The sequence below is a fragment of the Anopheles arabiensis genome, chromosome 3 (assembly GCF_016920715.1).
Source record: "Anopheles arabiensis isolate DONGOLA chromosome 3, AaraD3, whole genome shotgun sequence".
Lineage (NCBI taxonomy): Eukaryota > Metazoa > Arthropoda > Insecta > Diptera > Culicidae > Anopheles > Anopheles arabiensis.
The window spans coordinates 10,315,257-10,333,095 of NC_053518.1; the positions used below are offsets into that span (position 1 = coordinate 10,315,257).

At 47.3% G+C, this 17,839-nt stretch overlaps 2 protein-coding genes across 4 annotated transcripts in view; one reads left to right on the forward strand and one right to left on the reverse strand.

Annotated features, from left to right (window-relative positions):
* The first annotated feature begins 23 nt into the window (after positions 1-23).
* LOC120900874 (geranylgeranyl transferase type-1 subunit beta) lies at positions 24-2,356 on the forward strand. 2 transcript variants are annotated; one of them, XM_040308436.1, is made up of 4 exons: positions 24-311; positions 392-585; positions 657-1,125; positions 1,193-2,356. In XM_040308436.1, exons 2-4 carry the CDS (start codon positions 476-478, stop codon positions 1,718-1,720), a joined length of 1,107 nt encoding a protein of 368 aa, XP_040164370.1. In that variant the 5' UTR covers positions 24-311; positions 392-475; the 3' UTR covers positions 1,721-2,356. The 2 variants fall into 2 exon arrangements, with proteins under 2 accessions (XP_040164370.1, XP_040164369.1); XM_040308435.1 differs by having other exon boundaries at positions 24-585.
* A 507-nt stretch (positions 2,357-2,863) lies between these two features.
* The window catches only part of LOC120900871 (CD109 antigen), a 34,784-nt gene continuing 19,808 nt past the window's right edge, over positions 2,864-17,839 (reverse strand). The window contains exons 3-9 of one of the 2 annotated variants that reach the window (XM_040308431.1): positions 9,675-11,508; positions 7,197-9,605; positions 6,937-7,123; positions 5,194-5,585; positions 4,852-5,124; positions 4,678-4,783; positions 2,864-4,603 (exon numbers count right to left, since the gene is read on the reverse strand). In XM_040308431.1, coding sequence (XP_040164365.1) covers positions 4,389-4,603; positions 4,678-4,783; positions 4,852-5,124; positions 5,194-5,585; positions 6,937-7,123; positions 7,197-9,605; positions 9,675-11,465 — 5,373 coding nt within the window. In that variant the 5' untranslated portion in view covers positions 11,466-11,508 and the 3' untranslated portion in view covers positions 2,864-4,388. The remainder of the gene's footprint in view (positions 4,604-4,677; positions 4,784-4,851; positions 5,125-5,193; positions 5,586-6,936; positions 7,124-7,196; positions 9,606-9,674; positions 11,509-17,839) is intronic. The other variant, XM_040308430.1, reaches the window with a different exon arrangement.

Genomic DNA, 17,839 nt, shown 5'->3' on the forward strand with positions numbered 1-17,839 from the left:
AAAAGCGCACCAGCAGCAGCAAAAAAAAAAAGATCAAAAGAAAAACAGCCAAAACACACGCAAAGTGAAATGACTCGTCGTCGGTCGTCGGACAAACGTTCTTTCGTTATTATTATTTAACCCGCTGCCGAGCTCAGATACTTCTCAGGTTTCTTCCCGCGGGACCTTCACCGGAGCGGCATGAAGCGAACGGGTGTGTGCTGTTGAGTGCGCGAAGTTGAGAGTGTCCGAGTGTTGTTTTCATCCCTCGTCTAAAGAAACCTTCTCCTCCTCCACGTAATAATACACGGACAACAGCATCCTTTCCTCCCGTGTGTGCTTTTGCTGTTTTGCGCATTTACACCGTATCTTCCGCGATCGAATCTCACGTTTCGTTTCTAATCGTGTGCAGCCGATCAAACACAACCACAGCCGCGTTTTCATAATCTTTCCGGTATTGCACAGCGTGAAGCTGGGTGGATATCTAAGCCTCATCATGGACAACAATATCGAAGGGGAGGAGGTGGAGTTCCGCAAACACGCCAAGTACTTTATACGATTTCTACACACACTGCCGGGGCGATTGGCGTCGCACGATTCCACTCGGTACGAAAGGCTCGAAAGTCGTTAAGCATTCCTTCTTGTTATTACTAATCAACTTCCCTCCCGTTTCACAGAGTAACCATAGCCTTCTTTGCTGTCAGCGGGCTGGACGTGCTGGACTCGCTGCACATGCTGACCGACACCTTCCAGCAGGACATTTGCAACTGGATCTACAAGCTGCAGGTGGTGCCGAAACCGGGCGAACGGGGGTACGGTGGCATCCAGGGGTCCAGCACGTTCGATGTGATCGGTACGCCCGACTCCTGCGGGCTGCAGCTCTACCGGTGGGGCCATCTCGCCATCACGTACACGGGTATTGCTGTGCTGGTCGCGCTCGGGGACGATCTGTCGCGCCTCAATCGGCGGGCCATCATCGAGGGTGTGGCTGCGGTGCAGCGGGAAGACGGTAGCTTCAGTGCGACGATCGAGGGCAGCGAACAGGATATGCGGTTCGTGTACTGTGCGGCGGCGATCTGTGCCATGCTGAACGATTGGGGCCGTGTCGATCGCAAAAAGATGGCCGACTACATCCTCAAAAGCATCGTACGTACTGGAAAGAGGGGCACTTTTCATTCGATTTTATGCTAAATTTCCTTTTTGATCCTTCCAGCGCTACGATTACGGCATTAGCCAGCACTACGAGATGGAATCGCACGGCGGCACCACGTTTTGTGCGATCGCGGCCCTGGAGCTGAGCGGCCAGCTGCACCTCCTTTCGGCCGACACGCGGGACAAGATCATCCGGTGGCTGGTGTTTCGCCAGCAGGACGGGTTCCAGGGCCGGCCGAACAAACCGGTCGACACGTGCTACTCGTTCTGGATAGCGGCCACGCTCAAGATACTGCACGCGTTCGAGCTGACCAGCTTCCAGGCCAACCGGGACTACGTGCTGTCGACGCAGGACCCGACGGTCGGCGGGTTTTCCAAGTGGCCCCAGGCCTACACCGACCCGTTCCACTCGTACTTTGGGCTGTGCGGGCTGAGCTTCCTGAACGAGCCGGGCCTGCAGGAGGTAATGCCGAGCTTAAACATATCGATGCGTGCCTACCGACGGTTGCAGGAGCTGCAGCGCAACTGGACGCTGCTAGAGGAGGGACTGGCGGCCGGCAATGGGGAGGTTACCGTGCACATAGAGTAGGAGGAGCAGTGGTAGTGGAACGGGCGCACTCAGAGACCGACACACACAAAAGGGGAACATAGAGCGCACAGAGAGCTGTTTGTTAAAATTTGTTTTGTTTTTTTTTGGGATAGTTTTCGTTGTTTTAGATGCAATTTTTAAAAGAAAATAATAGATAAAAAAAACGGGATAGAGATATTTATTTTTCGCGCTTTTGCAATTTCCTACCATTAGGCATTAGGTTTAGGGCAACATCATCCACATATTCCATCGGTGCCGAACACATATGCCCAAGCGTCGCCAAAACGTTCATAAAATTCAGTAGATAAGTTATTTGCTTTTATCAAAAGACACACAATTGTATGCCTCACCATCAGTCCGTTGTGAGAGTTAGGCGAGCGAAATGGGAGCATAACCACAACCCCCAAAAGGCACAACTACTACTATTTAAGTTAATAATAATAATACTTCGTCCGCTTCGAACACCGTTTCGAATGTACTAATAGAGAGAGATTGTGTATGTGGTGTGTAGAAACGCTGCGGGATTTGGGGATACATAAACACGAATCAAACAAACAGTAGAGAACAGTAGTGATTAAGGCAGATAGTGCTGTAAGGAAAAAGGGGAAGAAAAATAAAAGCGAAATATTTTAGTGACACAAACAGTCTTTTTCTTCGCACCCAGGTCTCCGATCTACCGAACAGGGCCATATAAAACCGCCTTTTGCCTTGGGTACGCGCCCGCGCGGCCGTAAACACAAGCGCGCTTAGATTGCTCACGTATGCATGCGGTGTTGTAATTTAGTTTGCTCAGCGGCAGCCGGTTAATTGGCCCTTGGATATTTACAAACACGAACACAGCACAAGGGCTCCATTTTTATATGTGCGCAGCCAGCAACCGGAGGCTAACGGCCTCCTCAGAATGAGTGGCTTTTATTGTACGGAGGCATAACGGAGGCAAACACTTTGGTATGGAAGAAGCGCAGTGTCGGTATGGAAATTACGCTTTTATCATGGACTACTGCTGCTTCGCCCAACAAACGTTCAATTGGTTGGAGATTATCGGTCACGTAGTGTGAATGTTACCAGACAGCCCCCACAATTACTAAAATAAATCAGTTTTTAACATTTAAATTATAAAAAAAACTCTGATTTTACATGATCTTCATTGCTTCCATTATTTATTTCCAATTTTTCTGTATCCATTTCCTCTTCTTTCTATTGGCTGTTTTCGTTCAATACAGCTCCCGCACGGGACCTTCTCTCAGCTGATCGGTGTATTCCAATACATGATGTACCCTCTCTCTCTCTCTCTCTCGCTCCTCTTATTTAGTGATGGCGCGCTTCTTAAATTAGCTGGAAAAAAAATACTTTTGTGGTAAGAAAATGGCTCACACACACAATCTTCTTCCTTGCTATTGTTTTGTTATGATGGCGTGTGGAGGTCGCTCAATTAACGAGAGAGGTCCGTGTATGGTTGGTGGTTTGTAAAAAGGTAAACGACGACGCTCTAAGGCACCTTAACAATTTGTATCGTTCGTTATACTCCTCCTTTGCTTATTTCCTTTTCCTTCTCACTACACAAAAAAGCTGCATTTTCTCTTCTACTTTCCATTGCATTTTCTTTTCATTTTCAAACGGTTACTTTTGAAAATAGTTGTTAGCTGTTTTTCTTTAGCAAAAATTGTATTTTTTGTTTTTTTCAAAATTGTGTTATCGTTCTTTTTCTCCTTTTGCGTTAAAAATGGTTTGCGCGTACCTTTTTTAACGACTTTTGTTTCGTTTTACTACATCGAACTACTTTTGCATTTCCTCTGGCTCTCTACTTAAAACAAAACGGTATATTTTATATAAAAAAAAAGTTCATTCGCGCACAAGAAGTGAAAAAACATATAAAAAAATAAGTAAATTTAATATTAAAAAAAAAGAACACGAATTGATACGTTGACCAGAATCAAAATGGACGGCCTTCTTTTGTTTTGCTTTTTTACGAAAGGAGAGAGTTGAGAAAAGAAATAAAGCTTCCTTTCCGACTTCTCTCCGCTTTCGCAATTTCTTAAGTTGTGAGCTTAAATTTATTCTATTTAAACGGAAACTATTAGCGCGTTAGAGTTCCTTCTACAAAAAACAAAAAAAAAAACGATAAGACACATAAGTCAAGGGGGGGGAAAAGACGGAGCTGCTAAATCAGTGAAATTCTTACTTTCATGTTCACAAAAAAGCTTACGTTGCTAGTCTTTGTAAAAAAAAGAATTGCTTATTTTGTCCACATTTTCTTAGGGCAGATAGCAACAAAACTTTTGTTTCTGTTTCTCTACACGGTGTTGTATAAATTGTGATTGATCAAGTTTGGATTATCCTGTTTTTTTCCTATTTCAAAACAAAAAATCTGTGTCCTTTGAATGGCTGCCGGACGGTGATGATGGATGGTGCTGTTGTTAAGTGTGTCTATTAACCCCTAAAAACTAGCTTAAAAAGAAAACGTATAACTACTCTACTAGCAAAAAAAAAAACGGACGCAACAAGTATTGATATAAGGAGATTCTCGCTCATTCGATATTCTGTGATTGTTTTTTGCTTGAATGGAATCAATTCCTCTCCCCCGGCGGAAGCGTAGGGAGGAATCCAAAAGTGGGGAAAGGTTTGTTGTTTGTATATTTACACAGTTTGCGCTTCTTCGATCGCGATATTAATCGTTGAGGAAAATCCACCCATTTGGATTGACTATTCGGTAGTGGCGGGCCACGAGCACGATGCCGGTCAGCAGCATCAGCACGATCGAGCCCGGGAAGCGGACGGCAATGTTGTAGATCGAGCAGTACGGGCACTGCGAGCTGCCGCACACTTCGCAGATGTTCAGCAGGTAGGTTTGCAGCGAATCGAAGATGGTCTCATTGAAGCGTTCTGGAATGAGATAAACGGTTGTTAGATAAAGGGAGATCATTTGCTGTTACCAAGGGGTGTGATCGCTCTTTTACCTGGCGCGTAGTAATCGTACACACGGATCGGTAGGTAGCGTGACATGTTGGCTACCGGCATCCATCGTTCCAGTGTAAAGTTCACACAAACATAATCGTTATCCAGCTACAAAGAGATAACAATAATTAATATAGATTCTTTCCCTAAGAACAAACGATCATCAAAACACTTACATAGTCGAAGTAGAAGAGCACCTTTCGCTCCTGGAAGCGAGCCCGCTGCAGATTGCGCACCCGCTGACTGTACCGAGCGCTGACAGATGACGGTACGCTAATGTGCGACTGATTCCTGCCGTGGAAGATCGTCCGCGTGGTCAGATCGAAGGCCGGCACGGGCGGTTGCGTCTGGAACTTGTACGTATCGACCGAGTACTGGACGTGCATCTGAAGGATGGCATAGCCGACACCGGTTGCCTCCACTCGCACCGTACCCCAAGCATTAGGGACCTGTTACAATCATTATGAAAATCATTAATTCTTTAATCATCATCCCCCATCGAATTCTCCACCACTTACATCCAAAAACTGCTGCTGAGCCAAGCTCTTGCGCGTAATGTACAGCTGCTTCGTTTCGCCGGGCAGGGACGTTGCCTCCACCTTGATGGCGAGCTGCGTCACGTTCGAAACGCGATTGCGCGTACTGTACTCGGTCAGTGCCTTCATCGCCATGCCCGTATCCTGACTCGAGGCCCAGCCACCGTCGGTCAGGCGCTGGGCGTTCAACCATGCCACGATCGGATCGACGTGTATCTCTTGCCGCGACACGTACGTCAGCAGCGCGTAAGCCGTCGTTTGAATGTTGAGCGAGTCGTACTTGTACGGCAGGCGGGGCAGCGAGAAGTAGCGCTGATTTTCCAGCTTGGTCGGTGGCAGTGGCACTTCCTCTTCGCCCCAGTAGTTAAATTCGCCTGTTTTTTTAGGGAAGAAAAGAAACAGAAACTGGTGTTAAAAACAGGAAAATGTATTACGTGCAGTGCTGCAAAACTGTCACTGTCAATGTCATAAAAAAATCTGACTAAAACAAAATCCATGTCAGCGTCACGTACTCATTTGTGATAATCAGAGGTGATACTCATAATGATTGGTGTGTCCAATACATGCTCCATGCGCGACCAACACTTGGTCAATCACTATGTAATGACTTTTTTTTTACTGTGATCAGTTCTGCAAAATGTCACTGACATAATCATGAAAAATTCCAGCTGAGACAAAATCATGTCAGCGTCACGAGGTCTACTGTGATGATCAGAGGTGAGACTCAAACAGTTAATGCGACGAGTTGATCACATGCTTGGTGACATTTTGTGCCACCAACTCTTTGCCAGTCACTTGGTCGCGACCAGTGTTGTTAACTGTTGACATTTTTCATGACAGTCACCGTAAACAGCCGGTCAAAATAATTTTTGGCTGATGACATTCAATGCTTCCACGACACGACTGTCATTAAACGAAATTCATTCGTGTCGCTACCGTCAGGGCTGATGCAATGACATGAAATGTAAACAATGTAGTCTGAATGTCATTTGACATTTTTTGAACAACACAAATCGATACGATCGGAGGATTATGAAGTGTATCGTCGCTGAATTCTAGTGAAATAGCAAAAACTAGTGAAATGAAAGCCTTTGCACCGCACGCTCTGTTGTAGTTTGACATGAATACGGCCGTTTGCAATACGACACAGTTCACGATTCATACAGGTTGGCGAATGTCAAATGAATGTATCTTGAAAATGTCTTCATGTCAAATGACATTTTTTGACGGGAATGTCAAATGACAGAGAGAGATGGGAATGGGAAGCTTCAAATCGAATGAATGTTTACAATTTTATGTCGATGAACGTCACCGTTCGCAACACTGGTCGCGACATTTTGTGTCGATGATCATATCACGATAGGCTTGGGACTAAAAGCAAAGTATATTCCAAGAATATTGTGATTATCACCCACAGAAAATGTCATGACCAAGTGAGTGACCGAGAGTTGGGTGCTAAACAAAATGTCACCAAGCATAACTGTTTGCGTCTCATAACTGATCATCAGCTCATCATCATCATCATCAGCTTGTCAGAGTATCGCGTTGGACTGAAGCATTCGTCGCGTTTGGCATGACGCACTTTCATTGAGTATCAGCAATGAGCATCACGCTACTACGGATATGTGCATTGTTCATTGTCGTTGGTGATCATCTCGTGATGCTGATGACATTTTGCAGCACTGGTTAGGCGTTACAATGACATGACGGCCTAAAAATCCTTACCAATTGATCGCATCTTTGCAGAAAGCATCGTAAAAGCGGCCTCCGCCTTCGGTGCCTTCGCTATCATCAGTGCGTACGCGACGATTGCTATTTCGTACGTCGAACCGGACTCCTTTATCGTGGCCAAATTGCGCTGCAAGTACTGTAACGCTCTTTGCTGTGATAACGCTACCCTTGCCGCAAGTCTCTGTAGAAATAAATAAATAAATAAATAACCGATCCAAGTAACCACAATAAAATGATTTTTCATTGCTACTCACCCCAGCTGGCAAGTTAACGGTCGTTAGCGTTATGAGCACGTGCGCCGTTAGCGTTACATTCTTCTCACGCACCACATCGTTGCGCGAAAAGAACGCGGAACTGTTTGCCTTCCGGTCGGGCAGCCACGTTTCCTCCCAGAACGAGCCATCCTCCTTCTGGTGGCGCAACAGCCAATGCATATTCTTCTGTATCATGTACGGATCGATGAAGATAAAGTTCTCGTACTCGTACAACCCCGCCATCTCGCCAAACACCTGCGCACAGTACGCAGTGAGCCAGACGGACGGTGCGGACTGGTTCCAGTCGGCACGGAACAGCGAGAAGCCACCGTCCTCCATCAGGTAGCTCAGCTGCCGCTGGTACAGTATGTTCATAAAGTGGAACGCTTGCTTTTCCGTTCGTTTGTCGCGCAGCGTGCTGGCCCGCATGTACTTGATGGTGTAGAAGTTGGCGGCAAAGCTGAACATGTTCTGTTCCGCCGCATCCATCGGCAGCTCCAGCAGCGACGTGGTGTTGATGGGCATGGTGGGGAAGATGGCGCCGACCACATCGCCGACGACGGAGATGCGCGCCCGATTCGAACCGAACACATAGTACCGATCGATCTCGTACGGGATGATGGGCGTTTCCGTGACGTTCACATGCATGAACTGCACCAGATAGGCACGGTTGCGCAGATCGAGCAGGATGGACTGGTGGCGGTACTGTGGCAGCCCGTCCGCCTCCACCGTAATCTTGCGGCTGATCTGATGCGCACCGAGCAGCGTGGAGGCGTGGATCGTTACCTCGATCTCACCCAACCGTGTCGGCACGATCGGCAGATACACGTTAGTCGAGTCCTGCGCGTTCAGGTAGATGTAGAACTGATGCTCGCCGAACGAGGTGCGCGGATTGTACGACCGCACTATACCGTCCTCCTCCACGTGCACGAACTGATAGTCGGGCGAGCTGTGCAGCACCACCGTCGCCTCGATGTCCACCGTCTGGTAGTTGAACACCGCCACCCTTATGCCCACCTGCTCACCTTGATGGCAGGCGGTCGGCATCTCCACATTGATGAAGAACGGCTGAATGCCCACGTACTCGATCGGTTTGCGTATCATGCCGTACCCGCGCGTCCCACTAATCCCGAACGCCGAAACCGACCACAGCGCTGGCACCTGCGGCACATCCAGATTGAAGATGTAACGCCCATGCGGCCCAATGTTCACGTCCTTCCACAGCCAAACGTTCTGATAGTGGCGCAGGATCCGGTTGAACCGGAACTTGCGGAACTCGACCAGCAGTGTCTCGTTGCGCGTGCTACACCCAGCCTCATCCGTCCCGTCCTCACAGTCCATGTACCCGTCGCACCGCTTGTCCGTCCGATAGCAGCGCCCATTCAAACACTCACTGTAGTTCAGCGCCGCATCACAAATCGTCGGTCGCATCGGCACCACTCCATCCGTGAACACAACCAGCCCCGCATAATCGAACGTCCTGTTCGCATCGATCCCGAACGTCGACGCTGGATAGTACACCAGCTCATCCGGATCGCCGTCGTGCGACATCCACGTCTTCTTGAACGTCCCGTTCGTGTGCTCATCGAACGACAGCATCTTCTGGATGACGTTCGCGTACGTCAGCTCGTTGCCCGCCTGCATCGTGTAGAACGCATTGTCGATCGCGGACAGACCCACGTACGAGCCCGGCTCCCCGTAGATCGCCACCTCTACCTTCTCGCCCGTCCGCGCCTTCCGGTTGTTAATGAACACCGTGAAATTGTTGCGCGAAATGCCATTCACCGGGAAGGTCAAACTGTCCGTCAGCAGCTTCCCGTACCGCCCGATGTGCCACACCACGATCGTAGCGGCCGGTGCCATCTCCGCGCTCAGCGTGATCGCCATCGTCTTGACGCCGCCCTTCATGTTTTCGTGCCCCGTCACCAGGATGATGCCCTTCGACATGACCAGATAGTTGAAGTCCTTGATGTAGAAGTTGCTCTGCACGTGCAGCGTTATGTACTCGCCCACCTTCGCGTCCGCCGTGCTCGTGTGCACCTTGATGTTGTGGTTGTTGGGTGAGAAGTGCGAAAGTAACAGCAGCTCGGTCGAGGCTCGCTCGCCCGACGGGTCGATGTAGTTCGCCACCAACCGCATCGATTGGATTTCGTTCAAGAATTCGTTCGTTTGCTTCGTGTTCTCCAGGTTCAGATCGTGCCGGATGTCGAGCTTCAGCTCCCACACGCCCGCCTTCTGCGACATGTGCAGGACGCGGCTGTCGAAGGAATTGCGCCCGCCGGAGGCGCGACTATCGATCGTACCGGACACCTCCATGCGCCCCGCATTGAACTCATCCAGCGGGAGGGGCGATCCGTCGTGGTACTCCGCGATCAGGTACACGGTAAACGGCATCGATGGTTTGAAGACCTAAAAATGAAGGCAAAAAAGCAAATAAGTAAAGATTTTCTCACTAAATCATCAAAAAATTGTCCTAACCTGTGGTGAATCTCCCAGGAAAGCGATACGAATCGATGAGTTGTACACGCGCGTCAGCGAGTAGCCCTCCACAATCTCGTTGTAGTACCGCTCGCCAACCCGCGCCGTAAACAGGATCTCCATCCCGGACAGGTTCGGCACCAGCTGGGCCAGCTCGGCCATCGGGAAGCGGAAGTTGTACGTGCCGTTAAAGAAGCGCAGATACGGCAAACTGTCCCGGTACGTGTTGGTCCACGAGTCCCACTGCGAGTCGCTCTCGACCGGCTTCTTGATCCAGAACGGCCACTCTTCGTCAAAGTTCAGATGGCGCTCGATCACGTACGAGTCCTGGAAGTTATTCGACGAGTAGCGCCCGTCGTACCCCTGCCCAACGCCGTCGTATCCGCCCTGATCGCGTCCTCCGATCTGACTGCTAAAGCTATTCTGCGGGTTGTACTGGTTCAGCAGATCCGGGTTCGTCTTCTGCAGATAATAAGGCACGTTCTGGTTCAGGTTCGTCAGTCGCCCCAGATTGCCGACGCGATTCATCTGATTGATCGCTTCCGGATTGAAGAACCCGATCGGTCGGATCGTTGCCTTCAGCGTCAAATTGCCCTTCACCGGCGTGCCGTTCGTAAAGTTCGCCATAATGCGCCCGTAAATGTACCGATCGGTGTTGAAGAAGAAGGCCGGCATCGTCACATTCACCTCGAACCGCGTCTGGTAGTACTCCTCCACGTTGAACCGGGCCTCCTCGATCTGGCCCTGCGCCTCAATCCGTATCTTCCACTCGCCAAACACCGGCTGATCCGACAGCTGGTACTGCAGGCTGACCGAGCCCTGGTTCGACTGGCGCGACAGCCACCGCCGCATAATGTGCCCCGCCGGATCGAGCATGTACACGTTCATCTCCTTGTCGAAGCCCTTCAGCTCGGTCGTGATCGGGATCGCCCGGAACCGCACCGTTTCGCCCTGCATGTACACCGGCTTGTCCGTCTGCACGAAGATCGTCATCGAGCGCTGGGAGAAGATCAGCTTCGTCTCGTTCGCAAACACGTACCCGCCAAAGTTCTTGTCGTACGAGCCCTCCACCCGCAGCTTGTACTCGCCCACCACGCTGGTCGGTGGCACCCGCATCAGCATCGTTTCCGGCACACCGACCGTGATCGGTTTCGTCTCGCTGCTCAGCTCGACGCCGTCGCGCGAAATACTGGTGCGCACCGTAAGCGGCAGGTGCGATTCTAGCACCGACACCGCCACCTTGTACACCTGCCCCGGGCGTACCATTTTCGACGCAACGATAAAGTACGTAATGCCCTGGGAGAACGAGTTGCCGGCGGCGTAGTCGTTGTTGGAGAACGGATTGCGGTTCGAAGTGCGCGTGCGGAACGGTGGTGTCGTTTGGCGGTTGAAGTAATCGCGCGGTGTCGTCGACTGCAGGACCACATTTCGGTTGTCCTGCCCGAACCGATTGCTGTCGATGCTGTTCGAGTCTTGGTTGTTGCCATTTACAGCATTGTTGCCGTAGTAGTCACGCTGATAGTTCGTGCCGGAAGACTGCGACGGAGGAAGTCCTTGGTTGGTGCGTGTGTTCGGATCGTACTGACTGCTTGGATACTGTGGGTTGTACTGCTGTCGGCCACCAAACGGGTCCTGCGGGTTGTAGCGATTGACATCGTTCGACTGTGGTTGGGATTGTTGCGCTTGCACGAGAAGGTTCGCTTGGGACGCGATGAACAAGCATAGAAGCAGCAGCAGCGGTGTTGTCCTTGCATCCGACCCGCGGGTGGTCGGATGCTTACTAGCCTTCATGGCGTTGGATATGTGTTTTACACAGCCAGATCGTTATTGTGTTCTAAAAAGAAATAGAGAAATAGAAAATAGGTTAGCAAAGACAGCAGAGAAATGAGTATCGCACGTCGATTATGTGCAACAGATGTCGAAGTGTATATTAAAATGGTCTCTCTTTGAACCGGCCACAGACAGAGAAAACGGGGTTTGTGTTGTAGTCGTTAAAAAGGGCGTGAGATTTACGACAAATCGTGTCCCTCGCAGGGGACAAGAGACTTCACACATCAAAGTAATGCACATCCCTCTTCCTCTAGGTGTCCATCTCTCCACAGTAGGGCTTTGCTTGGAGAGATTATGCCATAAAATTAATATCATTTAAGATCGGTTAATGACAGTCACACATGTTGCCTTTTTCTAGTTGAACATGTGATGTGCACACACACACACAGGTTTCAAAGCTGTGGCCCGCCAATAGATGATCAATTGCGAAATAGAAGAGGGAGTGTGGACCTTGCCGGTCAGAGAGGTATCATTACATGCTTCTGTTGTGCATCGATATAGGGGGAAGTTGCGGAGGTCAAAAGACATTACGGAGTTTGAAGTTCATTTCAGAAATGGGATTTAGAAGGCGTTAGACAAAACACATGGGACCTGATGCTGTACGATGCAATTCTTGTTGTTGTTGTTCTTCGAAAAGAACATAAAAGAATAATCATTTGTCATTTTTAATAAATTCCTTATGTGTGTATCTTAACTGTCCTACCACTTCATTAATCATTATCTGATCATTGGACCATATTCGAGTAAAACATCTTAACCAAAACGTGCACGAAAGACTCTCACAAACCAAAACGAGACCCGCCTTTACAATGAAGATTATCATTGAAGAATGTATGTAAATGAAGCTCTGACTAGTATCTCCTCTCTGGTAAGCTGATTCTCCACTTTAAAGGCGGATTTCCCACTAATAAAAACAAACTCTTTCAACTCTTTCTCGTTTGCCGGCTACTAAAAGTGAGTGTATTTTATGCTGCTGCGGTCGTTGCCACACACTTTGCCTCATTAATCACTGGGCGCGTCCGCGCGAATGAGGCGGCGCACACACAAAAATGACTGCCAAGATTGCCAGCCAGGCTAAAATAACGAGATGATGCTGATGATTCTCTGACGCATTATCTTCATCGAGTAAAACATAATATAAGATCGTTTATCATGGCGCCAAACAGGAACCATACGCGATTTGCTCCGGGCCCGTGGCGTCTACTGTCTCGGAAGACGACAACGAGATGAGGATGGAATGGAAGTTTTACACCGATATAAAGAGAGTCATTTCACCAAAAAAAAAAACCACTTGAGTACAGTTCTGTAGTTGAAATGGCGTTAAGACGACGAGGAGGAAGATTCGTGTGTAAATGAACACTTTGATTTAAATAGGGCATTACTTTGAAAACACCACCCGGGAGAACAAACACATTGCAATGATGTCAACCGTATCAAACTGTACGATCAAAACGGTTAAACTTTAATAGAATTCCTTTCATTCTCCAATACACAAACGCCTTCTGTAACCTCCATCACTGTTGGTACACGAAATGGAAAGCCGGCCGGCGAAAAAATCGATAACAATCCAACACCACACCACATCGCATTACACACTCTGAAGGTCACATACAATCAAATGGAAAACGAAGGGATATAAAGGGATTATAAAGGTTAAGAGAAGATGGTTTCATGCAGTGTGACTGATGATACTGTCGCTGTTCCGTATCGGGAAAGAGTAATCACAGCCATTGTACCATGATAGAAAAAAGGGTATTTGACACATGATTTCACGGTATTTTGATCGCTGGCGGAAATTTGTCTTCGTTTAGGCATACGGGAAAGTAGGATTAGTATTATTTGCCCTAGAAAGACACTCAGAAATTGGTAGCATTAGGTTTATATTGATATCTACACGAGAATGTGTTCAAAACGCCTAAAAGTATGCAATGCTCATAACAAAAAGCTATTTTTAAAAAGTTTTTTTGTATTTTCATCATCAAAATAGTTCCAAAAATTATGAATTCGTTCCTTTTTTTCTATAAACCTCTAACCACTGCTCTAATGACTTTAGGTCCGCCAATCGATTCAACAGCCCGTGACCGTGAACTACCTACTATTCCATTTTTCGAGGGCATGCATGCAAACACAATGAATGAAAAATACCAGCCACACACCGCATGATTTTGTGATCCCGCGTGTATTAGGTGTGTATCTCCGAAGTTCAGCTCACAAAGGAATATTGTCCAATGCAACACACAAACAATTAAATGGAGCAGCAGCAGCAGCAGCGAGACACCACTGTGTGGTGGCTTGGTGGTCCCGGACTGCGACGGACTACACCACGTGTGCATGCAGCAGCAGGGTCGTGCGCGACCGGCGTTTTGTCATTTTTATTCTACGCGTATCATGTTACGCGCAGCCGGCAACGGCCGACCGCAAAATTAGCCACCGGAAGCGGGTATCAATGATTGAATGTGCAAAAGAAAGAAGGCTCGCGTGTGTGCATTGGATGACGTTCTTGACATTGAATGGGGTTAGAGTTTTTGTGTGCTAATCGCACAAAACGTGGTTGATGGTTTCGTGATCGATGATGCGTGTGTGTGTTATGTGCGATTAATTTTAAATTAATTTGACCAGAATTTATTCTTGAATTCTACAGACAGGAGACTGTCTATTAACCATTCAAGATGTTAGAAAACAAGTCTTTAGGGTGGTCTCAACTGTGAAGGTTTTCCTTCCCTTTTCTCCTATTGCAATATGACCAGCGTTTTGCGGTTACGTGTGTTGTGGCGTAACATAATCCTTCGGCTGTCTGCCTCACTCAAGTACTTTGACCTGGGGGTGCGGCGGCGGCTTGTGTCTTATCCCCCCAATGTCCAGACATTTCAAAAACAAGGAAGAAAGCGCAAGAGAAAACAACACCCCACGGTGGAAGAATTCAACACACGCGAGCAGCGATATATTAGTTACGAACAATGTTCAAACCAAATTTGAAAACATTCTACTTGAAATCGATCAACCAGCGAACGGACGAGGCAGCGATCCACATCTGCGCCTGTACGTGCGCGGCCCGTACGCGCGTCCGATCGTATAGACAGATGTGGAGAGTAAGAGTTTCATTCTGAAAGAAGAAACATAATCACTTCGAAAAAAGGCAAAGTGGTAGAAACACTTTCCCTCACTTGTGTGAGCCTCAGGCACACAGCCAACCGCTCTTGACACTGTCCAGAAGCAGCTCTTCAGCATGCATCCTGATGTGTTCGAACGATACTTTGATTGCAGTAAACACGCGCAACAGAGACAAGAGCGCGTGCCTATTCGTTGTCGGTTATTCTGACGAATATTTTGAAAGAAGATGTATGTACTAAAGAAGGAGTTCATAATGTTGTACTAGAGTTGAAATCATACTCTTCAGAATTGATGAAATATGTTAGAATAATGCATTCTTTGGTCCCAGATCCAGAAAAATCGAAGAACACAGCACAACTGTCAACACAGCGCTGGCAGCTGCAGCGTAAAAGAGTTGAGTAATTTCCCACCGAGCAGATGTGCGTTTACCGCAATCGTTTCTCACTTCGCTGGTGGCAAGATATTAGTCAAAACACGAGGAACAAGACGAGCCCATGAAGAAATCTGACGACCTACCACCACGCGCGCTCCATAACATCAACACATCTGGAGGGAAAAAGACTGAGTGAGATGGATGGGAAGAATGTGTCGATGATACCCAACCCATCCCACCATTCGCTCCGGAATAGCCGTCGTATTATTGCAATAAATTATATTGCTTTTCTGCGTGAAATATTTCAAACATCCCACTGGATGCATTTCTTGAAGAATGCACCACATTGCACGCACCACACGTACGATGGGGCTCGTGCCTCCAGAACACTGGACACGAAATAACCTACATCCGAAAGAGGATGTTGTATACATTCCGCAAGAGCGCAGCAACACAAGGGAAACATGATCATCATTTCCCCGATCGTGTCGGCGGTATCCCCGGATCATTGGGGCAGTAGTAGAAAACAGCTACAACAACTCCCCTATCCGTAAAGAAGTAGAAAAGGAAGAAAAGGCAGTAACAGTCCTGCACTTATCCACAAAACTCTTGCAATATCTTCCCTATGATTTTTGAGTGAAAAATGGACAAGAAGAGAACGGTTTGTGATCTTCCGATGACCACAAGATTTGAAGTGAAAATATGTTCTACCATCACATCTAGTGCGGCAAGCAACAAGCTTGAAAAGAAGATAGAGCTCTAATGTTCTTCTAAAAATACAAACTGCATACTTCCTCCTTAACACACGTCCGTTTAGAGGGGAAGAAGACATGGACCGAATGCATGGTACAACACACGCCATCCGGAACACGACGACGAACGACGATGACGAGGAAGAACGCAACCGCGGGAGTGGTTTTGAGAGAAAATAATTTACTACGATAACATAAACACAACACAACCGGACCCGACCGACCTACTGCTGCTAACTTAAATGGGCGGGGATGAAATCTACTACAGCAGATTGATCTCTGATGAACCCTTTTTAGTCTTCTGTCGATCGTTTTTGTACCGAAATGAGGATCGTTTTTGGGTTTTTTTTTTCATACACTCAAATCTGATGTCCATCAACGATGCGCTTTTCCTTCATCAAACTCGTGCATTACACACCAGACCTTCAGGTTCTTCTTGGGGCTAGTAGTAAGGCACGGGGTTTCCATTGCTTACATCTTTTGACGTGATTTGGATCGATATTTATCAACTGACGATGGTGTATATATCTCGTAAATAAGCATGATTTTGATCAAAGGAGCTGAGGGAAGAAACGAACTTCGGATTGGGTGTGAAATAAATGTGAACTATTAAGAGTCTTCTGTACCGTTTAAAATGTAATCAAATCGTGAGATTAATCTCAAAATATCAAACATCACTTTTAGAGTAGTTTTGCCATGCGTGTTGCATACTTTCAGGCAAATTAGATTGACTAACGAGAAGGCCTACTTTGGTATTGAGAGAGAATCCTTTTGTTCTAGTTAACGCTTACCATGCTACTATTTGTCCCCAGCACATTAATTGAGGAATTTCTCTAGAAATTAAAGGAATTTCCACCGCCCTTACTTGTTTTTCCGGAAGAGTAGCAATAAATCATACCCACACCAAAGTTATTCCCCTATGGCACCACCAACCAAATACAAACAACCGAAAGAGGCACACAAAAGCACTTTTTGTGCCATAAAAATATCGTTCATGACCCACAAAAACAATCCGAAAGGGCAAACGGCGAGAGAGCAATACTGACTCTACTTGACCTGCATATGAAAGCGAAAGAGTCTATATATTGCCGCTTCGGTTCCAATTTTCCAGAACAGATCTTCACCGAGAATTGGGGTAAATTTTGGAGAAGCGTTTAGGGGGAGAGTAGACAGAAGAAGGACTGACGGTACCGTGAAAAGTCATCTTGGGATTTCTACAATTGCTATAACTGGAGCACTGGAGAAGACACCATCACCTCCGGGAGAGGTACACTCAAATAAATCTTGCCACGTTTTTTGCGTCTCTCTTTCTAACTTGGATGTGTAAATGGACGAGAGAAAGAACGCGCGTATTTGGTTCAATGTCCTGTACCGATTTATTATGAGGGGGAGAAAGAATCTTCCTTTGATAAAATAGAAAAAAAACGGCAATGAAGAAAATGCTTCTCCAACCGGTGGAGAGGAAAAGGACCGTGAAAAGTTCAACCCTCAACATTCACACAAACACAAGGACAAACAAAAACAACGACAACCGAATTCTGTTTGAAGTTTCTGTTATCTTTATCACCGCCAGGAACGTGACTTTCTTTTCGAATGGTTGGAGAAAAGGCGGATGAATGGGTTTGTTTTTCCCTTACTCATCTCCGTCGTCGTCGTTGTCGGTGGGGTTTAAATGAAAATTTCCACCGCGTGTTTAATTTGCCGGCCGGCTACCGGTTTTATGAACCAGTGCGCAAGCAGTAGGGGGCTTGCTTGAATTAGAATCACCGTAAAATTTAATTAAAACCAGCCTGTTTCTCCCCAAAACTGGGCTCTCTGTGCAAAGAAAAGACACACGTCGACATAGTTAAGCTTCTGTAATCGGTGTTCTGTCGTAATGTCGTAAAAATCGATTGGAGAGAAGCGAAAGACGGGCGAAAGACAGTCACTCAATTAGTTAGAAGGACGGAGGGACGACTTAAAGGAACAGATTTCTGGTCAGAATACCGGATGAGAGATTTTAATGGAATAATTTATGTTTAATTACAAAAGTTGAGTTAAATACGTGTATGGACGTACGTCTTGGCAATCTAAGCATCTAAGGAGCGTTATAAGCATTA